Source organism: Molothrus ater, chromosome 6 (genome assembly GCF_012460135.2).
Source record: "Molothrus ater isolate BHLD 08-10-18 breed brown headed cowbird chromosome 6, BPBGC_Mater_1.1, whole genome shotgun sequence".
Taxonomy (NCBI): Eukaryota; Metazoa; Chordata; class Aves; order Passeriformes; family Icteridae; genus Molothrus; species Molothrus ater.
In genome coordinates this window covers 52,327,444-52,351,440 of record NC_050483.2, presented here as the reverse complement: position 1 = coordinate 52,351,440, position 23,997 = coordinate 52,327,444, and the positions used below count along the sequence as shown (strand labels likewise).

The 23,997-nt window shown below is 39.6% G+C and overlaps 1 protein-coding gene across 8 annotated transcripts in view; it reads left to right on the top strand.

Annotated features, from left to right (window-relative positions):
- Positions 1-23,997, top strand: part of CDC42BPB (CDC42 binding protein kinase beta) — a 91,170-nt gene that overhangs the window by 16,362 nt on the left and 50,811 nt on the right. For all 8 annotated transcript variants that reach the window (XM_036383240.2, XM_036383234.2, XM_036383233.2 and 5 more), the window contains exon 2: positions 12,247-12,338. In XM_036383240.2, coding sequence (XP_036239133.1) covers positions 12,247-12,338 — 92 coding nt within the window. The remainder of the gene's footprint in view (positions 1-12,246; positions 12,339-23,997) is intronic.

Here is a 23,997-nt window from a genome sequence, read left to right as displayed (position 1 = left end):
ATAAACAAAACCAAAACTGTTCTTTGATACACAAAATACTGAGATAAGGGGAAAGAGCTTATTCAGTGTACTGTACATAAATTACCAAAAATTTGGATAGGAAAGCATGATAAAAATACAGAATGAGGGGGAGAGAAGAAGGAAGAACTTCATCCTGCCTGTACTAGAGAAAGCTGAATTTATAATGCTTGGAGACTTGGAAATGTCTCTAGGAAGAGGCTTGGGGTTCTATTTTTAGTTTCCTGTTCCGTATGCTTTGCATACACATGTGATGTTAAAGCTCTTTAGTCATGTTCTAATTCAGTTAAATTTTAAAAATTCACTCTTAACTGTTCCAAGATTTGCCTCCCTTAACAATGGCTTTTTGATTTGAAGAAGAGTTTAAAAACTTGAACCTGCATAAACTGTCATATGTCTAAAATTCTAGACTATCATTTATCCAAAATGTTTTGTTTCATGGGTGTTCACTGTGTTAAAAAACCAAACCCTGTTTTAAATGGATTTTTTTAAATTTAATAGCAGATGTAATGGTCCTGGTCAGTTTGAAACTTCAGAATAATTAGCTGATGCTAGCAAGCTAATAACTGATAGCTGGTAAATGGGCAGTATTCTAAAACAGAATTCTGCAGGCTTCTTGGTTTATTTCATTGGTAATTAAATTTTTTGGCTTTTTTTTTAGCCATAAGCACTTAAAAAATATCTACTGCTAATGATCTATTATCATACAGTTTGACTCCATTTTTTGAAAGCTACTTCTAAGGCCAGAGGTGGGATTTTCTCAGCTTTCCAGTAGATTCTCCACACTCTTGGTAAAAATTTAGACCTTTCTTATCCATTTAAAATTTTAATTGTATTATGTGGAAAGCCTGGGAATAGAGATAGACAAATTTTAAAATGTGCAGAGGCAGTGTCAGACATTAAGGAGAAGTTGCACAGTGAAATTAGAAGCATGTTGCCTTATCTGGGTGATGTTTTCATCACGCATTGGAAGGCTGAGAGATGTATTTCTCTTCCCTTTCGACTTTCTTTCCATCCTGAGCAAGTAATTTGTCAGGAAGCATCCTGATATGCCCTCTGGAGATGTGCTTACCTTCTGAGGACCCCAAACCCCAGTGATTTTTCACAGCTGCCGGCAGCTGGCCATGCTCCCGATGCCCTGCTTGCCCTGAGTTTTTTTGGTAGTGACCTTTGGAACTTGAAGTCAGTGAAAATAGTGCTGCTGTGAAAATAGTGCTGCTGTAAATGGTCTTCCTCTTGCTTGTTGCCAGCTAGTGGTATTGGAATGAGTAGTGCAAGATAGAATAGCTTTGGCTATACATTCCTGGTCTAGAGGGGGAAGTGAACAAGAGTTATAAATCCTGAGAGTATTTATGATAATAAAAAAGCCGCTCTGAGCTGTCCAGTATAATATGTAGCAAATCTTAGCATGGGACTTGTTAGTATTCTCTGCAGATTTAAAGACAGTTCCCCTCTTTTCTGCTTCTGAGTAGCCTGAGCTACTCCAAAGATTCTTGTGCCTGGTTACAGTAATTGCTTGTTGCATGTCTTTGTGGCCTTTTCCTACGGCAAAGATCTGACTTTCAGTGACCTTTTAATTAGATCTCAAGCTCCAGGCGAGTTTTGAAACAGGGTGAGTAATGTCTGAGAAAATGTCCTCCTGCCCGCTGCCATTTAGAAGGAAGTGAAGAGAAAGATGTGCCACACCTGTTCTTAAAGTAGCTGTTGCTACCTGAACTCTTAAAATTGAAAACAGCTCAGGGTAAAAAAAAGAGTCAGGTGCAGTTCTGTAGCACTGTAAGCTCACCTAATTGTCCCATCCCCTTAGCCTTGTATTTCCTAGTTGATGGCGTTGATCTGGTTGGGAACTGAAGTGTCAGGCAAGAGGTAATTGTCATTTGGCTCTGCTTCCTTATCCAGCTTTCCATGGAGCTCCCTGTTAGCAGCAGGGCAGTTCAGCTCTGCCACAGCTGGATGCAGTGTGGGCAGCTCATCACAGCCCGGGCCCTGCAGACAGCAGCTTCAGGAGAAACCTCTGCTCCTTTACCCTCTGTGTTCTGCTGGCACAGCAGCCTCTCCCGACCCTTGATGATTCAATTGCCTCAACTACAGGGTGATAGATGTGTTGTGTGTCTTGGTAGCTTGGGATCCTGCTGGTTTAGTGAGTAGTGAGGCCAGCTGGTTTGTTGGAGCTGATGGAGAGCAGATCCATGGAACTGCTGCTCTGGTCACAGTGATCCACTAAGTTGAACTGCTTGTGTCATTGAACTGCTTTATGCTTTACTCTAAGTTTATAAGCAGAGAAAAGGGATGCATCATAAGGTGGATTTCACTCCTGTTACTGTAAGTGCATTTGTGTAGGGTGCTTTGGCAAGAAGAATTTACTGGAAACCTCTAAATTCTATAAATAAAGGAGGTGGCATGTGGTAAATACAACACCAGTGTAAAGTGTAAATTGTTTTATTACATAATGCACATATTGTGTTTATAGTAACTTGAGAGAAAATTTTGTGTATATCTGGAGAAAAAAACCCCATGCATTTACTGTAAGTGATTGGTAAAACAGCTATATTTGCTTTCCTGCTAAGTTTTACTTCTAAGATGAAATAAAGCATGCAGTCAGGAACTAGAACTTTGCTCATACATTGATGATGTAAGTAGTGGCTTAATTAATGTAAGTGTATGTATGCTTATATCAGCACAATGTGGTCATCAGATTGGAATTGTTTTATTTCTTAGGATGTGCAAGAGGTGCTGGGTCTGATGAAACTTAGTTTCATCCTATGTTATTGAAATTTGGGTGAGCTCAAATTTGAGATTTGCTTAATCTCTACTTTGAAACCATCTGAAAAATACCATTTTTTTTTCTGAGCAGTTGTAATTCCCAGGCAAGTCTACAAAAAATTACTAACCATGTTGTTGAGATTGTTCATCATGCAGTAAAATAAGTGGATTTTAGCAATATTTACAGTGTTGTTATGGAATAAAAGAAATGGAATCATTGAAATTTTACTGTTTGGAACCAGTGATTCATGTAACCCCCCTGAAACAATTTTTCCATTACTGATGTGCTTCGCTATCTGATTGCCATTTGCTGTGGCTTAAATGGCCTGTCCAACACCTGCAAAATCTGGCCCTGAACTACAGAAAAACTGAGGCATGAATAAAGCTAAATTAAACAGATACTGCATTCTGTGGTGTTTCTTACAAAGTTTAACATGTGTTTTGAAGAGCCTGTCCTAATGTGGTGCAGGCTGTGGTATAGCCACTTCCATGGTTGCTGTGCTCTACACCACATTGACCTCAGTTCTGAAAGCCATTTTGCCCTTCTGCAGCCTCATCCTGCTCCCTGCCTTGGGCTGGGGCTCCATGTCACAACTGTATGGGAGTCACATTGGGTGCATGGTGTGCTGGGAGGGGGTGGAATGGGATAGACAAACTAGCTTTTGCCTGGAAAAGTTCCTTGATCGACATACTACATGAAGGCTGATGATCCGAACAATGGACTGGAGCATGGTGAGAAGGAACAAGGAGGAACTCCTTCAGGAGTAGAATGAATTTCCTGGATTGAGGTCGGCATGAAGATCCCTCTTCAGTTATCTCAAATGTCTGGGATGTCAGACAGTCCCAAGAAAATCTGTATATGGCTTGATGTACATACATCTTCCATGCTGGGTACTATCATCTTGAGGAAGATAAAAGGACTGAAGATGAAGCTTATGAAGGCATTGGATATTGACAGTTATAAAGAGCAGAAAAGTTCCTTTATTGTATAATAGTAATCTTTGCCGATTTTTAGCAAGACTTAAGAGTAAGGAAAGTACCATCTTTGAAAACCTTGCAAAATTTGAGTAGAAGCAAGATCCATTTGTTTTGGTCTCTGCAGAAAGTGCCAGCTTGCAGATATTGTTGGACTTCTGCTCAGTATTTTAGTCTGTGATGGTTCTAAGGCTGAAGAGGCTGATGGACCACCAGGGAATTCATGGTTGTTATGTAGTCTGATGGAGGAGCTGGGAATCTTAGGGAAAACCTTAGGAAGAGGTTAGAGAAACATGGCTTTTCGTCTCCCCAACATAGGTGACAAGTTGGAAAGAGTGTGAAAAACTGGACTACCAAGTACAGTCAGGAGCACTGTTTCTCTAAGGGCTTTCTTCATTCTCCCCTGAGAGGCTAGAATTTAATCTCAAATTGCTGGGTGTTTTCTGAAATGCCTTTATGAATACTTATAAAGGTGCAGGTCTTCTTGTCCAGTCTTTCTTCCTGCTTAAAAAAAAATCTGTGTCCTGACAGTGATATCTGAAATATTGCACTTTGTGAAGCTTCACCAGGTTTGTGTGCACAGTAATTCACTTTTGGCTTTCCCAAAGTCAGTGCTACTTACAGTCACATTCTTCTTCAGTGTTGGTACTAACAGTTTCATCTTCCAAGATCAACTAAAATATTAATAAATAAATAAGACAAGCCATGCTTGATTTTGTTCTAGAAACCAAAGAGTAATTCCTTAAATTTGGATCATTCAGTGACAGTAACATGAACAAAATGAGAAACTGGGCAGTGAGCTTCACCCTCTGATACCAATGCAAGCCTTCTCTCCTTGTACTTGCATCCCTTGTAGTACTAGCACAGACCATGGTCTGATTGGCATGTGGTTTTTATTTTACCTATTATTTTTCCTTTGGCAAAGAAAGGTCTTGCATATATATGAGTACAGCAGATAGTCATTTGGTGTGTTTCTTTGGATGTGTGAGCCGACCCCTTACTTCCTCTCACCTGCTAGAGCTCTGTTTCTGTTTAGTTCTCAAAGACACACAGTGGCTTTGGCAAGAGTTAAACTGGCAATGTGTTTTGTCACTTGGACTACTGGAAACCATCTGTGTGTTCCTCAGTGCTTGTCTGTACAAACCTTGAGTATTATTTTGGATGTCCTTTCATTGTAAGCATGGAAAGCAGTGAATGGGCTGGGCAGGCAGATAGCCAGCTATTAAGTGTTTGTGGTAACATTCATCAGCAAGCTGGCATATTGCTGCTGATGAGTCCTTCTGTGTGGCACTTGCTTTTGGGGCTTGCCACACAAAAAGAATAACAGTGAACACAGATGATGTTTCGAGGTAAATGCCATGCTCTTCTGCTGGCAAATTTAGCAACACTAATAGGATCAACATCAGAACTACTACTTGATATTTTTCTTGAAAGCATTTCCCAATGCCATTAGCCTTTAGCTTGGTGATAAATTTTTCATGCAGTTATCACAGAGTAGTGTACAAATGCCAAATGCCAGAATCAGCTCTTCCGTAACTGATAAAGCTGGTTACGGAGCAGGATGCAGAAGCTACAAACACTCAGTTTATGCCTAAAATTAATGTTTTTATCCTTTTAAACCTTTGAGGGGTTTTGCATGTAATTATTGAATCCAAATGTTACCACATTCATAGTTCTGTTAGTGTCAGCACAGTGTCTGATTGAAGGTGCTCAGAATGCTCTTTTATGTTTGTCAAAAAACTTTCATAAAATGAAGCAAAATCCATAACTGGCTGCAAATGGATACCTCTGTGCAGCAGTTCTTCAGAAAGCTTGAAGGCTTTTTAAGCATTTATATACCAAATAAAGACTAGCAGTTTGACATTTAACTTAATAATTGGTTTCCATCTTCTGTCTTGAAAAATCAAGAATACTCAGACATTCTTGGTATTGTGTTCATGTATGTGTTTCTACTGGCATTTTAGTAAATTTTAGTAAATGCCAGTGATACTGTTACAAGAGAACAGTACTAGCCACTGTAAAACTGGCTGGCCTTGTTCAGGGAATGAAGAGGATTTTGACAGTGTGTGAAGCAGTGTTGTAGCAGCAGCCTGTTCTGCAAGGGCTGCAGGCCCTGTAAGAGGTATCCAGGTTATGCTTCTCTGGTTTTAAAGCCAGTGGAATTTGTGTCATTGTGATAACCAAGAGTCTTGCACCACTGCATTGGTCCAGTGGATGTTGATGGGTGATGAAGAATTGGATCACTGGGCAAGCGGCAGACAGGGTAACTGAAATGTGTGTATGTACATTGGAAAAACAGGAGGGAGGGCCTGGCAGAAGCCAAAGGCCCAGCAGCAAATGTGTTAAGAGAACACAGAATGTATCACCTTGACTTGTAAACAGCAGAACTTGGGTGAAATTTGTCTTCCTGTAAATTTGTATTTATCAACTTTACTGGGCTCAGTGGAATAACTGCCTGCCCTTCCCAGTGCATGAGCTTCTCTTTTCTGCTGCACAGCTCCTTTCTTCCCTCTTCCGTGCAGCATTGTCCCACTGTCCCTGCAGGACTGTGGACAGTGAGGGATGTCTGCTTTGCACCTGGGTGTGTGCTGGCTGCCAGCTGAGCAGGTGACTGCTTTATTCCTGCTGCTGCTGCCTTTCCCTTAGCAGAGGTGATACCATGGGTGTCTCCTATTCACTGCCATTTTAAAAATAAAACTTGTAGCAACTTTGTATCTTTGGACAACTTCAGAGAAATTTGGTAAAGGGGATATGAAGGGACTTTATTGGGATCAAAAGGTACTGGTAGAGAGGAATGGCTTCACAATGCCCAACAGTATGATCACACATACCTTATTTCCTTAGGAAACCAGACTGAAAAAAAGCGTTCACAGAGGTAGACAGTAAGAGGAAACAGGTCAGCACAGGAAAAGGGAAGCAAGGATCTATATTTGGAAAAATTAAAACTGGAGTCAGCATAGGATAGAAGAATAAAAAAAAATTTGCATTTCTAAAATGCAGGCGAAATTTCACAATCTGATACAAAAGGATTCTACTTCTTTAAAACTCAAGTGTGGGTTGTAACAGGTATTTATCACCTTAGTAAGCAGGTTGGGGCTACCTGGGTGTGGGTATCTCCCAAGACATGTATACAAGCACTAACTTGTTAAACCTGCCAGCCTGCTGTTTTAGTAGCAATATCATAGGAGTGCTGTTTCTTTGAAAAGGGTGCACAAAGGGCACACAAGTTACTTGATTTCTAGAATGTAAGTTGAGGGATGGCTGAGGGAAATGGTAAAATTTGCTGCTCTTTCATGCTCTTCCTCCAAAGAAAACATCTAAATAAAATACTGGATCTGCCTGGTGGGAGTATGGCTCCAGAGACAGTTATCTGCGTCATTTTGTTTTTCCCTGACATTAATATTTTGCAATTCACATAGTTTCCTACCACAATGTTTTGTAGAGGGAATGAGGAGATAAAGGGAGCATGGTGGCAGATGAACTTGTGTCTGACCAGACAGTTTGGACATACCTTCAGGGTAGATCCACCTGAATGTTGTTATTGTGTTATATAATGACTTAAACCCCAAATCACTTTACAGCATCAACTGTGAAACTATTTGGTGTCGGCAATCTGTTATAGAAATAGGTTGTCCACAGAACCCATGGAGTCTCCATCCTTGGAAGTTTTTGAAACCTGACCAGGCAGAACCATGAGTAACCTGTCTGAAATCAGTCTTGACTGTGATTTGAGCAGGAGATTGGATTAGAGACCAGCTAGTCCCTTTCAACATGAATTGTGAGTCTGTATTATTTTCTTGCCATCGTCACATTTATTTAAAACTTGGAACTGCCAGTGATACAAAACATCAGGTGTTCTTGAACATTTGGCAGCTTCAGCTAAGTGAGTTTTGTGAATTTCTGGAAATTTGTACTGGCCAACAAAATTTGGACGAGTCCTCAAATAAGAATCCTGGGGTAACTCCACCACTGAAGCAGCAGTGATCGTAATCCAGCAAGCTGTCTTTTGCCCATTGCAGTTTTAAGGTGTTAGCTTTTGTGATTCCAGATGGTAAATTACTGACATAAATTGAATGATCCAAAGTATGAACAGAAAGTAGAAATTCAAAACATACCTTGACACTTCTCATTTTTAACCACGTTGCAGGTGGGAAGAGTTGACCTATTATTTTTTGAGGGTGATGTTGACAACACTGGCATCCTTCCCTGACCTGCTTTCAGAAATGAGAGGAAATGTGACATATGAGGCCAGGATGCACCCATTCTTGGGGTAGCAGTGCAGAGAGCCCAGTCTGCTGTGTCAGATCATCTCTGCTGGCATTTCCTGCAGCTTTCAGTCATTCTGAAACTGCCTCCAAATATTTTCTATTTAGTGGCATAATACACATTGACTGCAGTGTAGATGCACCAGCTCTCAAACCTATATCACAAACCTATTTACCTGTGAGTAAAACATTTAAATTATGTTTTCAAATCATTAAAATTTATGTTTTCTTTTTGCGTAAACAAAATATCCATCTATCAGTTGAAGAGGAGAATATGATCAGAATAGAATTGGTGTGTGGAGAATTATGTCTTTCACATGTACCCTGGTTTTCAATGAGGAAATAAATGCTGGCATTTCACTTCTCATTAGGAATCAAAACATCAACTGTTACTGTTTTGTATTATTTTCTTCAGAGCATACATTACTTGGCTTCTGAAAATTGGTTGTTTGGGGTTGGTTTTTTTCCTTGCCTGGCGTTATAGAAAACACCCTTCTTCCAAACAACATAAGTACAATAATGCAAAATCAGCTTGAGAGAAAAGGCAATGGTGCATACAAAGATGCTGCTCATGGAATGTCTATCCCAAATTCTTATTACATCCTCACAGTCATGAATAAACAAACTCTTGCAATTACTTGCAGCTAATGTTACCCTGACAACAGTGTGTATATATAACAAAATTCAGTAATCACTGCCAACAAAACCCCCAGTACAGCTAATGCCTCTGTTTGCCAGGATGAAATCTTTTCATTAAGGATTAAATCAACTCCAGATCATAAGTTCTGCCTTCAGTATTAGGATCAAAAGTAATTATTCATTCCAGTATATGGAGATAAGTTTGGTTTGAGTTCCCTGTTTATCAAATAGTGGTATGTAAAGGGAGAAGCTGTATCTCTCTTTACCAGTTAGATAGTGATAAATCACTTGGCATTGTTCTGGCAAGCACAGTCTGTCTCTGATGCTTTTTGGTGCAAGTGTTTCCTCACTCAATTTTGCCAGTTCTGTGCATGCTACTGATCAGCATATTTACAGTGGAGGAACAGCAGCCTCCTGGGACAACTGCAGGAATCCAAATTGGAAATACTTTTTGATTTAACTTACTAAGAAATAGAAATTGTGGAATCCAGTACTTAAATGCAACAGTTCACATCCTGGTGTAAATAGGGTTCTACTTCAAAATGCCAATAAAGTATATATCATGTTAAATAAATTACTGGTCTGTTGCCTCATCTGAGTTCTGATCTGTTCTGTAACTGCTGTTGTAGTCTCTGTGATCATTACATTCTCTTGCACCCAGTTTTAGTTTCAAGTTAAATTTACTTTTAAGGAATCTTAGATTCCTTGACAAAGACTCAGAATTTTTCCAGTTCAGGGGAAGTCCTGCCAAGTTTAAAATTTTTCTGTACATTCAAATGTTTGTGTTTGGTGCTTTCTAAGACAGAGACCACTGAATCTGCAGTATTTCTGAACACCAACACCAGCTAAATACTAAAAGCAAACATTAGTTAAGTGCACAAATGGTTTGTAAAAACAGTAACTTCCTTCTAGGAGTGAATATTTCTTTTAATTTACATATGTTAAACCAGTGATTTTATTAACCAGTGCTTCAGTTGACCAGTTAAGTTGGAAAAAGCAGGACCAACCTAGGACTCTTGTAGATTTTATCAAAAATGCTGGTCAAGAAAATGAGGGCTGCTCATCCTTCCTTCTTCAAGAATACAATTTCTAGAAAGATGGCAATAATTCCCTTCCCTATTTCTTCTGTTTACTGAAACTTGAATATGTGCTCTGCTCAATACATATTTATTAATATTAAAATACAAAACTAATCAAACTAACTTGCTCTTATACAACTTTACACATTTCTAAACTGAATTCCAGTTTTAGTGGTGTGAAGCTTGATGCACTTCCAAGTGAGTGCACTTCCAAATTTCCAAGAAATTTGTAGATGAAATAATAAAATATTTTGTCACCAGTCAGCAGAAATGTAAGATATACGGGTTTGGGGGTTTTTTTGAGTGTACAGGACAGCTTGAACTTACTAGGTTTGTTTCTCCTGGCTCTGAAAGTTGCTTGTGATCAATTTACAGCAGCAGAGCTTTTAATACTTAAAGCAATTATTTTATTGCCCAGAGAAGTTGTGGATGCTCCATCCCTGGAAGTGTTCAACACCAGGTTGGATAGGACTCTGAACAACCTGATCTAGTGGAAGGTGTGCTTGCCCATGGCAGAGGGGTTGGAACTAGATGATCTTAAAGGTCCCTTCCAGCCCAAATCATTCTGTGATTCTCTAGTTTTGATATTCTGTTTTCTTAGTAGAATTACTGCTAAAATTTGCTATTTATTTAAAACAAAAGTTATTATTGGGTTAATGCCCTCTAGAAATAAATACTAGATTTCATTTCCCCTTGAATTTTAGTAACAGAAGCTGTTGTTCTGCAAAATTAGTTCAATGACCAGCATTCTGTAGTAGCAAACCCTTAATAGAGGAGCTTGCATGTTTACTTCTTGTCTGCAGTTGTGTTTCCTCCATCTGTGTTCATTTGATGGGAAGGAGGTGTGAGAACCTTGCAAAACAGTTGATAATACCAGTGCTGACAGCTGTGTACTGTGCTTGTACAGGTGTCTGACTGGACTGGTACAGATCTCTAACTGGTTTGAGGTGGTGGTGCTGGGGAGGTTCAGTGGAAATTATTTTGGGTTTGAGGTCATAGTCTCAGTGCCCTTCTGGTGAGGAAAGTGTGATTAGCATTTCTGCCCAGCTGAAACAGGGAGTCTAGCAGAAAATCTAGCAGTGTCTCATTCTTTAAATTTCATACTTTGGATAGACAAGAAACTCTCAGTTTCAAAAGGGGTATTACTTCTGGTGGAAGCCTTTTCAGTAACACCCTCCTAAATACAAAGCAGCAGCATGACTGTTCTTCAGTACAGCTGTTTCTTCATTATTGTAGCAGTTAATGGTTTTTTGCTGAGAGGTTTTCAGGCATTCTTGGTTAGACTTCATAAAGAAATTTTCAGTTTCCAGTTCAGACTTCTGTACCTCTGTGTGGTTGTAAGGTTTGATTTCTTTGTGTTAGCAGTCTGAAATACACCATTAAGGTAGTGACCCCTCTTGCAGGAATTCTGTTTGGCTTATAACGTACTAGCTTAATCATAATGTAAGGTGAGGAAAAACAGGAGTCTGGGCTGAATTACAAGTAGTAGTTCTGTGATGTTTTATTCAGTTGCAGATAGGAAAAAATACACATATTGGAAAACTTTGGTCTTTTTAGTCTAACAGTGTTTGTGATGAGGTGAAGAGCAGCAATCCTTTTGTACTTAGTTTGAAGAGTAAACTGCTGCTGTGCTTGTGCAAACTCATCCTTGTGCACTTTGCTTGCACTTACACCACTGGTTTTCATTATTGATCTGGTCTTCAGAGTAGTGACTTGTAACAAACGTTCTACCTAAATAGTGATCCACATGCTGTGATGTGCTAGAAATAAATGAAGTATTCTGAATGGGATCTGGAGAGAAAACTGATGGATCTACAGGGATAGTGGAATTTATCCACCAAATACTTTGAGAAATGTGGGACCACCAGAACAAAATAAGTTAGTTAATCACTTGACATCTTTCTAGACTGCAGCCCTTCCTTCACTACTTGGTCTAATTGAGATCTGGTGAATGTTGCTTAGCAGAAAAGACAGTTCAAAGTAAAAACCTTAAATTAGCCCCAGATCTTGTGGGAAATGGTTTTGCTGCTGTTGAGTAGAGACAGCTATCTCTTGAGATTGGGTTGTTAAAGCCTTAGCTGGTACTAGCTGAAATAAAAAGTAAAGCTGCACTCCACTTAGAAGAGAATTAATCTAGTGTCTGCAGGGTAGGACAGATTGTCCATGGGGTTTAGCAGTAATGAGTGAGCTCTCCCTTTCACGTGGTCCTTCACTGATTCACAAAACCCTAAAGAAAGGGAGGGAAATCCTTCTGAAAGACCACTTTGCTCTATGTTCTTACTAGCAGCAAGGCAGAAGCATTCATGCAACTGAACTTCTAAAAAAAATTTAATTGTTAATTAAATAGTGTAATTAGCTTTTTTCCCCCTCTGTAGTTTTAATAGTTGAAAAAGAAAATCTGCTATTGCTCTGGGTATGCAATGAATACTTTTGACCTCCAGTTTATGAGTTGGCTTGCGATGTTTCTCTTTGTAATTGACTTTTCTTTTTTCTTTTTTGTTAAACAGCAAAACCATTTACAAAATTGGTAAAAGAAATGCAACTCCATCGAGATGACTTTGAAATTATAAAAGTGATCGGAAGAGGTGCATTTGGAGAGGTAAGAGATTTTAACTTTCAGTTGTAATAATAAAACTCATCAGTTGTGCATCTGATTTCTTGTTACAGTTGACTTTAGGACAAAAGGTTCACACAGATATGCTAAAATACTTCCAAACATGGAATATAGCTAGGTACCTAATGCAAGGTCCCTTTGAAACAGGTTATTCAGTGTCCAGGTGTGCCATTTCTGTGACTGGCTTTCTGACTTCAGTGTAGCCAAGCAAGTGTCTCTTGGATGACTGAATGAGCAGGATGGTCCCACCTAGCAGCTGCACAGCTGAATTTGGGATCCCTTCTCCACTTGCCATATGTAGTGCTCACTGCTGCTCTAATTTAACACAGAGCTGGGCTGCTGCTGTGGTAGGAGCGTGGAGGCTGCTCCACCCATCTGCCTGTCTCTGTAGCAATCTGGTAATGCAGAAAGACGCATTTGGCCGCCTCAAAGGCTGTTCCCTGTCATCTTTGAAGATCAAAGGCTGCTGGATCTGTTTTTTGGACAGCAAGTTGAATCATGCTGGGATGATAGGAACGCCTTGTGTTTTGAGGACTCGCCAGTCCCAGGACCCTGGACTGAAGCTTAACTTCTTAATATATTTGATGAAAGTCTCATCAATCACACAAGCCTGGTAGGGCTTGCCACTGGCAAAAGCATTCACAGACAGCAGGCATAGGATACCCAAGGCTTTGGGAGGACCTCAAAGACAACCTTTTCAGCATTTAAGAACAGGTAACTAAAGTCATAGCTGTCAGCAAAAAAGGTTATTAACTAGAGAATTTCTAGAAGTAAAAAAACTTTCTATTTCTTTCAGGAAACTTTTTTGAAGTAGTGCCACACTAAAGTGAAATGCAGAGACTGCCATTAGTGGCTAACTTCAGCCCATGAGCACTCAGCTGCACCTTCTGCTGCCGGTGGCTGAGGAGAAGCTTCCTGATCCCCACTCCTCTTGTCTCCACAGAGAGCAGGACTCTGCCCTGCCAGGCACTCCTTCCAAGCCTGGTGTGCTCTGGACACCTCAAACTCTTTCATGTAGGGTTTGAATGTGGGACAGCGTAGCAGAGGGCAATCAGAAACTCAGCTAGAGAAACACCAGGACCCTACTTGCCCTGACTTCAGAAAACAAAGAGGTTTCTGTGTGCATAGGCACTTGGTAGTGAGTGAAGTAATGACTTTATATCCATGTCATTTTGAGTTATTTCAGAAACTGCTTTTGAGAAAAGTGGTCACCTAAGACAGAAATTAATGTTTCAAGAATATCTCTTCTTCTATGTGTTTCATAGTCTTCATGTGTACCATCATCTAATGTAACATGTAGTTTATATGTAGTTTACATGTAATCATCATGAACACAGCTGCTGAAGGAAGTGGAGCATTTTAATAAAATGTCCAGATTAGCAATAACATCTTGCCCTGTAAGACAAAAGTTCACTTTCTAGTGGATGTTGAACTTGATGAGTGCAATATTTGTTACAAAAAGGAAGTGTTATCTGAGAGTAATGGAAATACTGCATGAATATCACTTACTTTATTTGAGTGATTCACCTGAGTATTATTTGAACATGAATTTTAGAGAAAAAAAAGTTACTGTAAAAAGTTTGTCAGGAAAAAGCAATAATTGGAAATATATTGTTTAGTCTAAGGGAGGACTGAGAGCTACAAACTTAGTCCAGAAAAGAAGTCTAAGGAGGAAGATTTATGAGTAGATAAAAGGCCTAAAGAATTAAGACAGTAGTGGGTACCTGTCTGCCTCTCTGTTAGGGTTTTGATTCAAAGCAGTGGCACAGTTTTAAATGCCCTCACCAACTGCATGAGAATTTTACTCTCCATGAGCTGGGTTTCTTCTGGAGGAAACTAACCAAAACCTCCATTCCAGGTGTGCACCAAATGGCCTTTTGGATCCAAGGAGTGCATAAGAATCAATCACTGGGTTTGACTCTCCTAACAGCTTCAAAGCATGTTTGGTCCAGGAAATCAGGGTAGATACAGTCAGAAACAAAATTCCTGAGCTGCATACAGTATAGATGGGAAGGCTCAGCACAGGATACTTTGATGTTGTTCTGCTCTTGCTGTGCCAAATGACTTGCTATAGTGGCTGTGACCACTGATATCTAAAGAATTTTAGATTAGCATTTTGGCAGTTTGTCTTTTGGCAGGATTAGAAAAGGTTTCTGGATCTTTTCAGAACTAGACTTGTGATTGCTTTGGCTATCAAGAATGGGAGCCCTTTATAGTGACTTGCAGATGGAGTCAGCATTGGGAATGCCTTCCCACAGTACAATATTCAAGGAAGGCTTGTTTTCCATAGTACTTGTTCTGTTCTTTTTCAAAAGATGCTCTTCTCTACTTAAAGAATCGACCAGCTGGAAATCACAGTACAACAGATGAAGTATTTATATGCATTTCAAGAGACTTCAGTTTATATTTGGTGGGATGACCTTTCTTAGCTTTGGATCAAAGTCTTAAGGTGCATGAAAGATACAAATGCTGAGTGGAAACTTGTGTTAATAGTGTTTGGAGTGCCAGAATCAACAATGTGTTTCATTCTCTTATATTTGGAAAAGTATGGATCTTTACAAAAGCAATTCACACATCCCATCCCCCCCAGCGGAAATGAAATTTCACAGAAGTGAAATGAGAAATATCTTCATTTCATCCTTCTGTTGGAGGTGTGAGTGCTCACAGAGTCAGTGGTGTCAGTTACCTGTCAATATCACATCTTGTTCATCTCTTATCTGGAAAAGTTTTCATTTATAGTTGCAGCAGCTTGAAACTTTTGATCAGTTTAAATTATACAGGAATCATTGATTTTAAGTTCATTATACTTTAGTCCCTCTTGCCACAGAATATTTTGTGCTTTTTGCTTATGAAAGAATCCTTTGACCCTTGTATATACCACACTGCTATAACTGCCAGATTTTATAGGTATTATAAAATAGTAATTATGTAAAGGTTGACATTCCATAATAAGAAAATGAAATGTAGTTTCTTGAAAGGAACTGGTGGCATCTGACTTGTATAAAACAACACTTGAGAAAGCTGAATGGAGGAGTTGTGAGTAATTTTTCCATAATACTTTCATACATACATGGGAACTACGTTGGAAATTACTTGATGGGCTTTATGTGCTAAAAATACATTCTAAGAATACCTATAAAATATTTGTTTAAATATATAAATAAATTATTCAGAATTAAACTAAACATATTCCTGTTAGAATGAAGTAGTTTAATTTAAGTACTGAACAGCTAAACAAGGTAGACTTCAAAAAGGATGAAAATTACATTCCATTCTTCTCAGTTTAGCTTCTTTGGGTTTTTTGGAGAATGCCAGGGGCTTTATTCTTCCCAAAGAACTTTTGCATAAATCAGTAGCTTTGAAGAAATACAGTTCAAACAAAATAAAAGCATGATATTAGTTACTAGTCAGGATCAGTGGTCAATTTTTGCCAGAAAAGATGTAAGCCAAGGAAGGAAACGTGGTATTTGACCAAAAAGAGGATTGAGAGCACATGGGAGCTTTTATCCCTGTGAACACAACTGCAAAATCAGTATCTAAGGCAGATTGATATAATCACCAGAACACATCTGTACTGGCATGTCAGTACCTTTTTCTTTCTTTCTCCTTTGCAGAACTCAGCTTGGTTCTTTACACTTTTTCCAGCAGTATGAGAACATAACCCAATGCAAAACCATCTTAATGAAAGTTCTTGTAGCATGGCATGTCTGAGAAAGCAAGAGAAAAATGTTTGTTAAATTGTCATTATTATGCTAGGGGAGAAACAGCCTAGCTTAGAGCCTAGAGATTTCCTCTGTAGCCACCTGGACTTCTCCTTTCACATAAAGGAAGCCAGCCACTTTGCAGTTAGGGAGAACTGAATGTCTGAGTATTTCTTACAGCAGCATGTAAGGCTCTGACTCAGGAAGTCACTGGCTTGAGAATGTCATTTATTTTTTTCAGAAGTTTCATAGTTAGGAAGAAAAGCTTTACACAGTATTTGAGTGTGTGACAGTTAGAATAGCTTATAATTTGAAATGCTAGAAGGAGGATAAAGTGCTCATGGTTCTTCCTCATCTCTAGGCTGTACTTGCCTGGGTATATACCCATACCCAGCTGAGTGCCCCAGCGTTACTTTTAGTCTTTCATTTTCTGGGTCATACAGGCAGGTACCTCTTGTGCAGAGGGACAACCTCCACAGGGAGCAAAACTAATAATAAGTGAAAAGCCCCCTGAAATAAATTCAGAAGTAAAATGGTTTTCTGTTATCTTTATTCTGGTTTCTATTAATAAAATGACTGTAGAAATCTGTGTTTGTAGACAAGAAAGAGTATTTTGTGTAGCACGAAGTATTTTGTGGCCTACACAGAAAACACACAAACTACACAAGAGTAAAAATCACTTCTTCAAACTACACAGAAGTGAAAATACAATCTTTAGGAGATTTAAGGAATATCAGCATAGAATGCAAAACTTTCAGATTTTCAACCTTTAGAAAACCACACCAAAACAACAAAGAAACCAAAAAGCAGTTGAGCTGTGGTTTGAAGTTTGCCTGTGCCTGACTATTCCTTTCATCTAGAAACACCATGGACCGTTACATGAAATGAAAGGATGTCCTGAGAACCTGGGCTTGGTGGGATTGTGCTTACTGGGAATCTCAGGCCAGCCTGAGAAGTGCTTCCTGTGTGTTTGGTGTTTGGCTGCACGTGCCAGATGAACTGGGAGCAATGGTGCTTACAGCAAGCAGGCTGAGAGGGATAGGAAGAGGACACTGTATGGGGACTGCATGTGCTTCTTTGCAAGGTTCATCTGCCTTCAATAATGTGCTTGTATGTCTTTAAGGTCACTTGTCCTGATTTTGTGTAAATGACCATTTAGGCATACTGCTGTAGACAAACACTCCCGTCAAAGAGCAGTTGTTGAAGGAAGAATGAGTCAAAATGTACCTTGTTTGAGAACTTGGATTGTATAACGTGGCTGACACCTCCTGGAAATTTGGCAGTGTGGGACTGAAACAATTGTCTTCCTTCCCTTGTTTGTTAGCAAGGATTTCTTGAATGAGCAATACTTACTGTGGTTCCAGCAGAAGGGTGGAACTGCTTGGTCTTGCTTAGCACAAAAATAACTAAAACTCTTAATGTGCCCCACCTAAGTATTACTGTCCTGGATGGATTAGAAATACCTTCTCATGTAAATGCTGTTGTGCACAGACTTGATCTGTGTAGTGTTTGGTAATAATACGTCACCTCAACTCGGGATGCTTAGTCACAGTCTCAGCTGGGATCAACAGACAGAAAAATGTGTTTCCAGAAGAAAATAATGGCTGAGAGAGAATAAGGCTGATCCCCTGTGTACCACAGGTTCCGATCACTGATGTGGTTTCTAATGAGAGAGATACTGGCTGAGGTTGCAGTGAGAGTCAGAAGGGAATATGTAAGAGCAGACCTTCCTGTGGTCAGTCGTGCTCTGCAGTGAGAGGCAGAGCTCTTTGTGCCCTCTCCACCTTGGAATCACAGCTGTAGGGTACTGAGTTCAGTGTTTTGATGCACTTGTAGAAATTAACCTGGGGCACAGGGAGCCTATGGACTGCAATTAAGGCTGTCTCACCTATTCAGAGCTTTGGTGTTGCTGTTAGGTGCCCAGCAGGGACCGTACCTTCCTACGCTGTAGATTAACAGAATTCCAAAGTATTGCACACCACATATGACACTTTTCATTCAACTATTCAAAGAGTCAAAGCCTTCAGAATACGATGCAAAGAAGTATTTAATTAGCTCTGCTTTTCTTTAATATGCTCTTCATGAAAAAATTAAATCAAAGCAAGCTATTTTCTGCTGTGGAAATGGATGAAGAAAGAAGCTGCTTTGTTTTGAAAATGCTTCAAAAGAGCTGGTTGCTATCTCAGTCCTCCCCAGCTCGGTGTGTGTTTGTGTGGCAGCACCAAGTAACTATGGAGACAGGCAGGTTGCAAGGAGCCAGAGACACACAGACACAGTTCATTGTGGTGCTGCTGTGAGAGCAGACATTTGTCTCTGCAAACCCCCCGGCCCTGAGGGAACAGCTTAGGTGCTATTTGGGGCCTTTATTCTTCTTCTGCAGAGTCTTTCTGGCTGGGACTTGTGAGGGATTTCTTATTTGCACAACATGAAGATATACACTGCATGCTCAAAAAAATCTGATTTTGCTTTGGAAATCTGCGCCATGGCATATGAACTCTATCAAAAGACACTCTGGTTTTTAAATTTATATGTAAAATAGATGTTAAAAAAAACTGATAGAGCAGCCCAGACCAGTTTTTCCTCAAAGATGCAGTATTAAAACTATCAACTAATGAGGTATATATCAAAGACTTTTTCCTATCTGAAAGTGTCAGGAGGATAAAGTAGTTGCTGCAGTGTTTTTTGCAGTAGCTGGTGTGCAGGGTATCAATAGCATGAGACAGAAATAGTAGAGTAAATGTGGCATAAACAAGCTTTAGCCAAAGGAAATGAATGTAATATTCAATTATAAATCTGGTAATAAGACATTACGGGTAAATTATTTACATCTGAAATGACATTTTGTCTCTTCTCCCAGTTGAAAGGCTTGACTAAAATCTCTCCTCAAATGTCTAAAGCCTTTCCAAGTTCCCGTCAAAGGTTAATTCATGGTATTTTACACTGTTTTATCCATGTAATTTTATTGTCTGTTAGACTAAGGAGATTTTTTATCATCCACTTTTATTGATGCCATTCTTCCAATTTTATTTTTAGATAGAATCATAGAATGGTTTTGGTTGGAAGGGGCTTTAAAGATCATCTCATTCCAGCCCCTCTGCCATGGGCCAGGGGCACCTTTCACTAGACCAGGTTGGTCTGAACCCCATCCACCCTGGCCTTGAATAAAAACAATAATGTACACTTTATATTTTCTTTTTTTTTTAGCAAGTAAGGCTTTTTCTATTCCCACAGTAGCATTTAGTTTCTTGATCACCTCAGCTGTCCTCTAACACCTGATCCAGATGAAGTTTATTTTTCTGAGGTGTGGCTGTGTGTGGGGTTTCCAGAGAGTTTGTATTGCAAGGCAGTAATGTTTACCCATCCCCAGTGGTGTGTATCTGCCTGTGAATTCCAGATTCAGTTTGCCTTTTTTCTTAACTACCTGCCATTATGAGCTGTTTGCACAAGTATTATCACCTGTAAGTCTGTGTTCCTCTTCTTTTCAGCTGAGAACATTTTGCAGTCCAGTTTCACCTTATTCCTGTAGGTCCAGTCCTTAAAGATAAATTCTACCTGAAAGTTTAAGGTGCCACGAGCATGAGTAGTGTCCTAGCGAGTTTTTTGTCTTTGCTTTGAAATTAATGCCAGCATCATTTTTAAGAAGGATTTGTTAGTTGTCTTAATTGTTTTCTGGAAAGCCAGTCTTATATTTAAATGATTTCTGCACTTTATTGCACCATACTTACCATTTACATAAAATAAAATTTGTAACTCGATGCTGCTTACTAATGATGATGGTGTCACTCAGAGGGCACAGTACAGTGCTGGGAAGTTCTGTCTTGTCTGTAGAGGATGATTTGGCTCAGATTTGCACCCTCTAGATTTCATTGGAACACTGGGAAAGGTGGAACTTGGCCTGGGATGGCTTTGCACAGTGAAGCCCTAAATGTCAGTATTGAGTGGGTTTTGAAGATCAAAACATAGCAAAATACTCCTATAAAACAATTCAAGAAGGAAAATACTAACTCTTGCTGAAGTCTAGAAAGCTACTTTAGCTATATTGGTTCTTTATTTTATTTTATTGCACTGCAAGTGAAGCAGAGCTTTGAGACACAAAATATGGCAAGGAAATGGATGGCAGAAGCAATACAAATCTGATGGGGTGTTGTGGCTTGTAGTTACCACACATGGGTCTCACTTATGCCTTAGCCCCACTTGTCTTTTTTTTTTTTTTTTTACATAAATATGTCAAAACTTGGTTGAAGTGAAGGCACTAGGATTCATTAGGCTTTCTGAAATCCTTGAGGAAATATACTTGAGCTTTATTGCAGTTTTCCTGTTGCCTCAGTCTTGAGCATGACAAGTCATGGTGATGCTAATCAAATCAGATGGTGATCAGTCCATACTGAAGGGGAGGTTACAGTGCTGGGGAGACCCTTGCACCTGCAATTTTTTTCTTGTCACATTTTAAAGACTTAATAAAAGAGAATCACTTAAATATCTACCAGACTGCTTTGTGATTGTTGAGCATTTGGCCCCCCTGATTCTGCATTCCAATCTGGCATTATGAGATGCAAATTGGAATAAGTTTTAATTTCCTTAGTTTGACACAGGCATTAAAGGTGGATGGTTAGCCCATGTCCCACCCCTTTGGCCAGGTAGAGAAGTGTAGGAAAAAAATCTAAGAACAGAGCAAAGCTGAATCCTCACAGTTTCCAGTGGCTGAGGGTTCAGGGAGTCCCCAGCCCACCCCCCTAACTCGGGGGTCAGTAGTCACTGAGGCCCACACTGCAGTGTGTGTTACTCAGGTATTAAGTATGTCTGTATTTAAATATTTAAATACTTTCTGAATACGTAGGTGGCCACAGCAGCCTGTGGCTGAGTTCCAGAACTTTTTTTGTGACAATAGTACTTCCTTAATCTTAACCTTTTTTTTTTTTTTAAGTTGATGCTTTTAAATGTCTGTGTTATGAGAAGTGGTAAATTATTGTTCTCTGTTCATGTTCTCCATGACATTCCTGGTTTCCTGTGTCTGTCATAGCTGTTACCTCTTCCAGGCCTGGAATATTTTAGGTTATTAAATCTTCTTGAGAAGCTGTTTTATCATACCTCTGCTTGTACATTTTTTCCTTTCATTATTCCTAGCATACTTCTTTTTTTTTTTTTTTCTTTTAACTACTAATACAGTGTAAATTCTATTAGGCTTAGAAATGGAGAGTGAAAACCAATATTAAATCCTTGTCTGTGCATAACATGAGCACTTGTTCAGCCACTAAACTTTTAAACTCTGAAGATGGAAACAATGCTTTTGTTCTTAAAGCAGGCATTTGTAGCAGTGTACAAATCTATGTCCTTTGGAATACATCTGAACACCAACTGAATGGTTTTTCCTTACATTAGTAGATGTGGTGGATCAGTATGTAGGATAAAAAACATCATATTTAAAACCAGACATCTTGCATGCTTTGCACAACTGCAGTGTGAGAGGCCTCTGATCTCACAAAGTGGTCACTCTGGTTATTGTAACTGAATTTGAGGTATGTCAGAGAAGGAAGAATTAATATAAAAGTAAGAAAAAACAACTCCACTGCAATGTCTCAGAAGGAGACAAAGCATTATGTGACAAAAGTAAACTTAGAAATGCTGCCACCTGATGAGGAAAGTAAAAGAAGGGTAACTCAAGGAAATGCTGAGGTATTTTATGGAAGAAAGGATCTTTTCCAGTATTGTAACAGTATTCTTCCTTATAATAGCACTGAGTTTATCAGGGCATTATTTTATTTGTGCTTCCCTGTTTCAGTTCAATATCAATGAAGTTTGGGTTATGCTCTTCTGTTTGTTTTCTTTTTAAAAAATCCTAATTATTTGAATTTGTTGAGGAGTTAGGTCTAATCAGGCAAAAATTCTGTCAGTTCTTTGAGATATCTTCAGCAGTCCTAAGATTTCTTTCCAGAGATAAAATTCATGGGGAATTACCTAATTTGCTGTGTGGTTCAATGAATTTTTCTGCTGACATGAGAAGCTGTCCCACTGTCACCCTTATAAGTAAAGCAGCAGTGTGTTTACTGGTGCCATAACTTGATAACCACTTAATGTGAAAATATGAGTCAGCTTTCTTTTTATGAACTATACTTTCTCTTCCACAGAAGACAATTATCTTCCTCCAGAAAGTTTAAATTGGTCTTTTTAAAGCAGTCTTTTCAGTTGAAAATAAATAGCACTAATATAGTTGGTGACTGGGGAATTGCTAAATAAGTCCTACAGATTTGGCACCCTTTCTTCTTTTCCTTTCTTCTTTTTCCAGGCCTGTTTCATTTGCCACTTTGTTCTAACATTTACACAGATCCTCAGCTGTGCCTGCCCTCTGTGATGCCAGGCTTCCATTGCTCCTCAGCACTTGAGCATGTTCCAAACTTGTGATATCCTGCAATGCCTTTGGACAGTGATGGCCTTAGATGAAGTGCAGTAGATGCCTCTCTGGGTTCTGATTTGTGCACTGTGTTTGTACTCAAAGGGCTGAGCAGTTCTAGTGTTGTGGTGTTATGAAACTTGAATGTTGCTACACCGGGGCTCACAGAGCTGCGCTTGCAAAGCGCATCTGCTGCAGAGTGCTGGTTCATTCCTCTGCAGCAGGTAACCTCTCCTCTGCAGCAGGTAACCTTGGTGCTGCTCTGTCCCTGTCCCTGCCCTGGAGGTGTGGGCATTTCCTGAGTCACCATCTTCTCTCTGGAACAGTTTAAAAAGTCTAGTGGGTAATGTCAGCATCTTGCAGTTTCTCAAAGCTTTTAATGCGCTGTTTGACTTACAGCGTGCCTTCAGCTGGATCGGGGTAATGACCCAATTAAGTGTATGGAGAGAGGTTTTTACAATGACTTTTAAGTGTGATGAAAAGTGGAGAAAGGCTGTTTACATTTAAGGCCATTACAGAAGGTCAGTTGAGCAGTTTCATACTTGCCAAGGAACCTCGTGTGTTTGGTTTGAGACTTTCTCATCTTGCTCATCCTTCCCCCGCAGCAGGAGCAGTGGCAGGTGGTTGTGGGCCAGGAGACGCTGGGATTGTAATGTAGCTCTGGATATTCTGCTTCACTTAGAGAAGCTGCTTCTTAGTGCTGTACCTTTCCCAGCTGTACCTTTTCCAGGGCCAGATTCCCATGTCTTTCCTGCAGTGGGTACATTTTTTCAGAGCTATGTGTCTGTTACATGGCTGTGCAGGTTTGTACCAGGTGCTGTCACCCACTACATGACCTGGTGAGTGGAGCTTCACTCTCTGAGGTGGGGAGGGCTGAGCTATGTACCTGCAGGCTGTTAATGTTAATTTCCTGTTCTTGTGTTACTGGAGAAGCAGTAGTTTCCCTGCCCCTCTCTTGGAACTTCTTTGCTGGTAAGGTGCAGGGTGATACTACAGTTCCCTCTTCCCTCCTCAAGACTTAGGACTTTTTATGATGTTGCTCTGCTTGATGCATTATTCCAACCTTTTTCTATAGTCAGCAGCTTCTTAAAGCTGCTGTAGCTGAATCCTTTCTAGATAAGAGTTTTTAAACAACAGAAGAGGCGAGGTGATGTCATTCCTTTTCACACAGCTATTCAGAGCTCTGTTGGAAGCAATGAAAGCTGGTTGGTTTTCTGCTTCTGAAATAGAGATGAGCTGAGGAGCAGTAGAAATAGCAGTAGAACTATTCAAGCAGTCCATGTATAGTCCTGTGAAAATGTTGCTGTGTTAGTCATGATGCCTGTTTTTCTATTGCCAGCTGGAAGAACATGGAAATTATGGCGTTACCACAAGAAGAATTAGTTTTGGTCTTTGAGAATTCATTGACTTTGGTCAATGACAGTACATTTTCTTGGTCAAAATAAAGTCTTGGCATTCCTAAGCCTTGAAGTTTTTGTATTCTTGTTTTTTTCTTCCATTTACAGCTGTGTGCAGAGCTACTGTTCATAATAGATGAGTGTAAGCAAGTCTAATT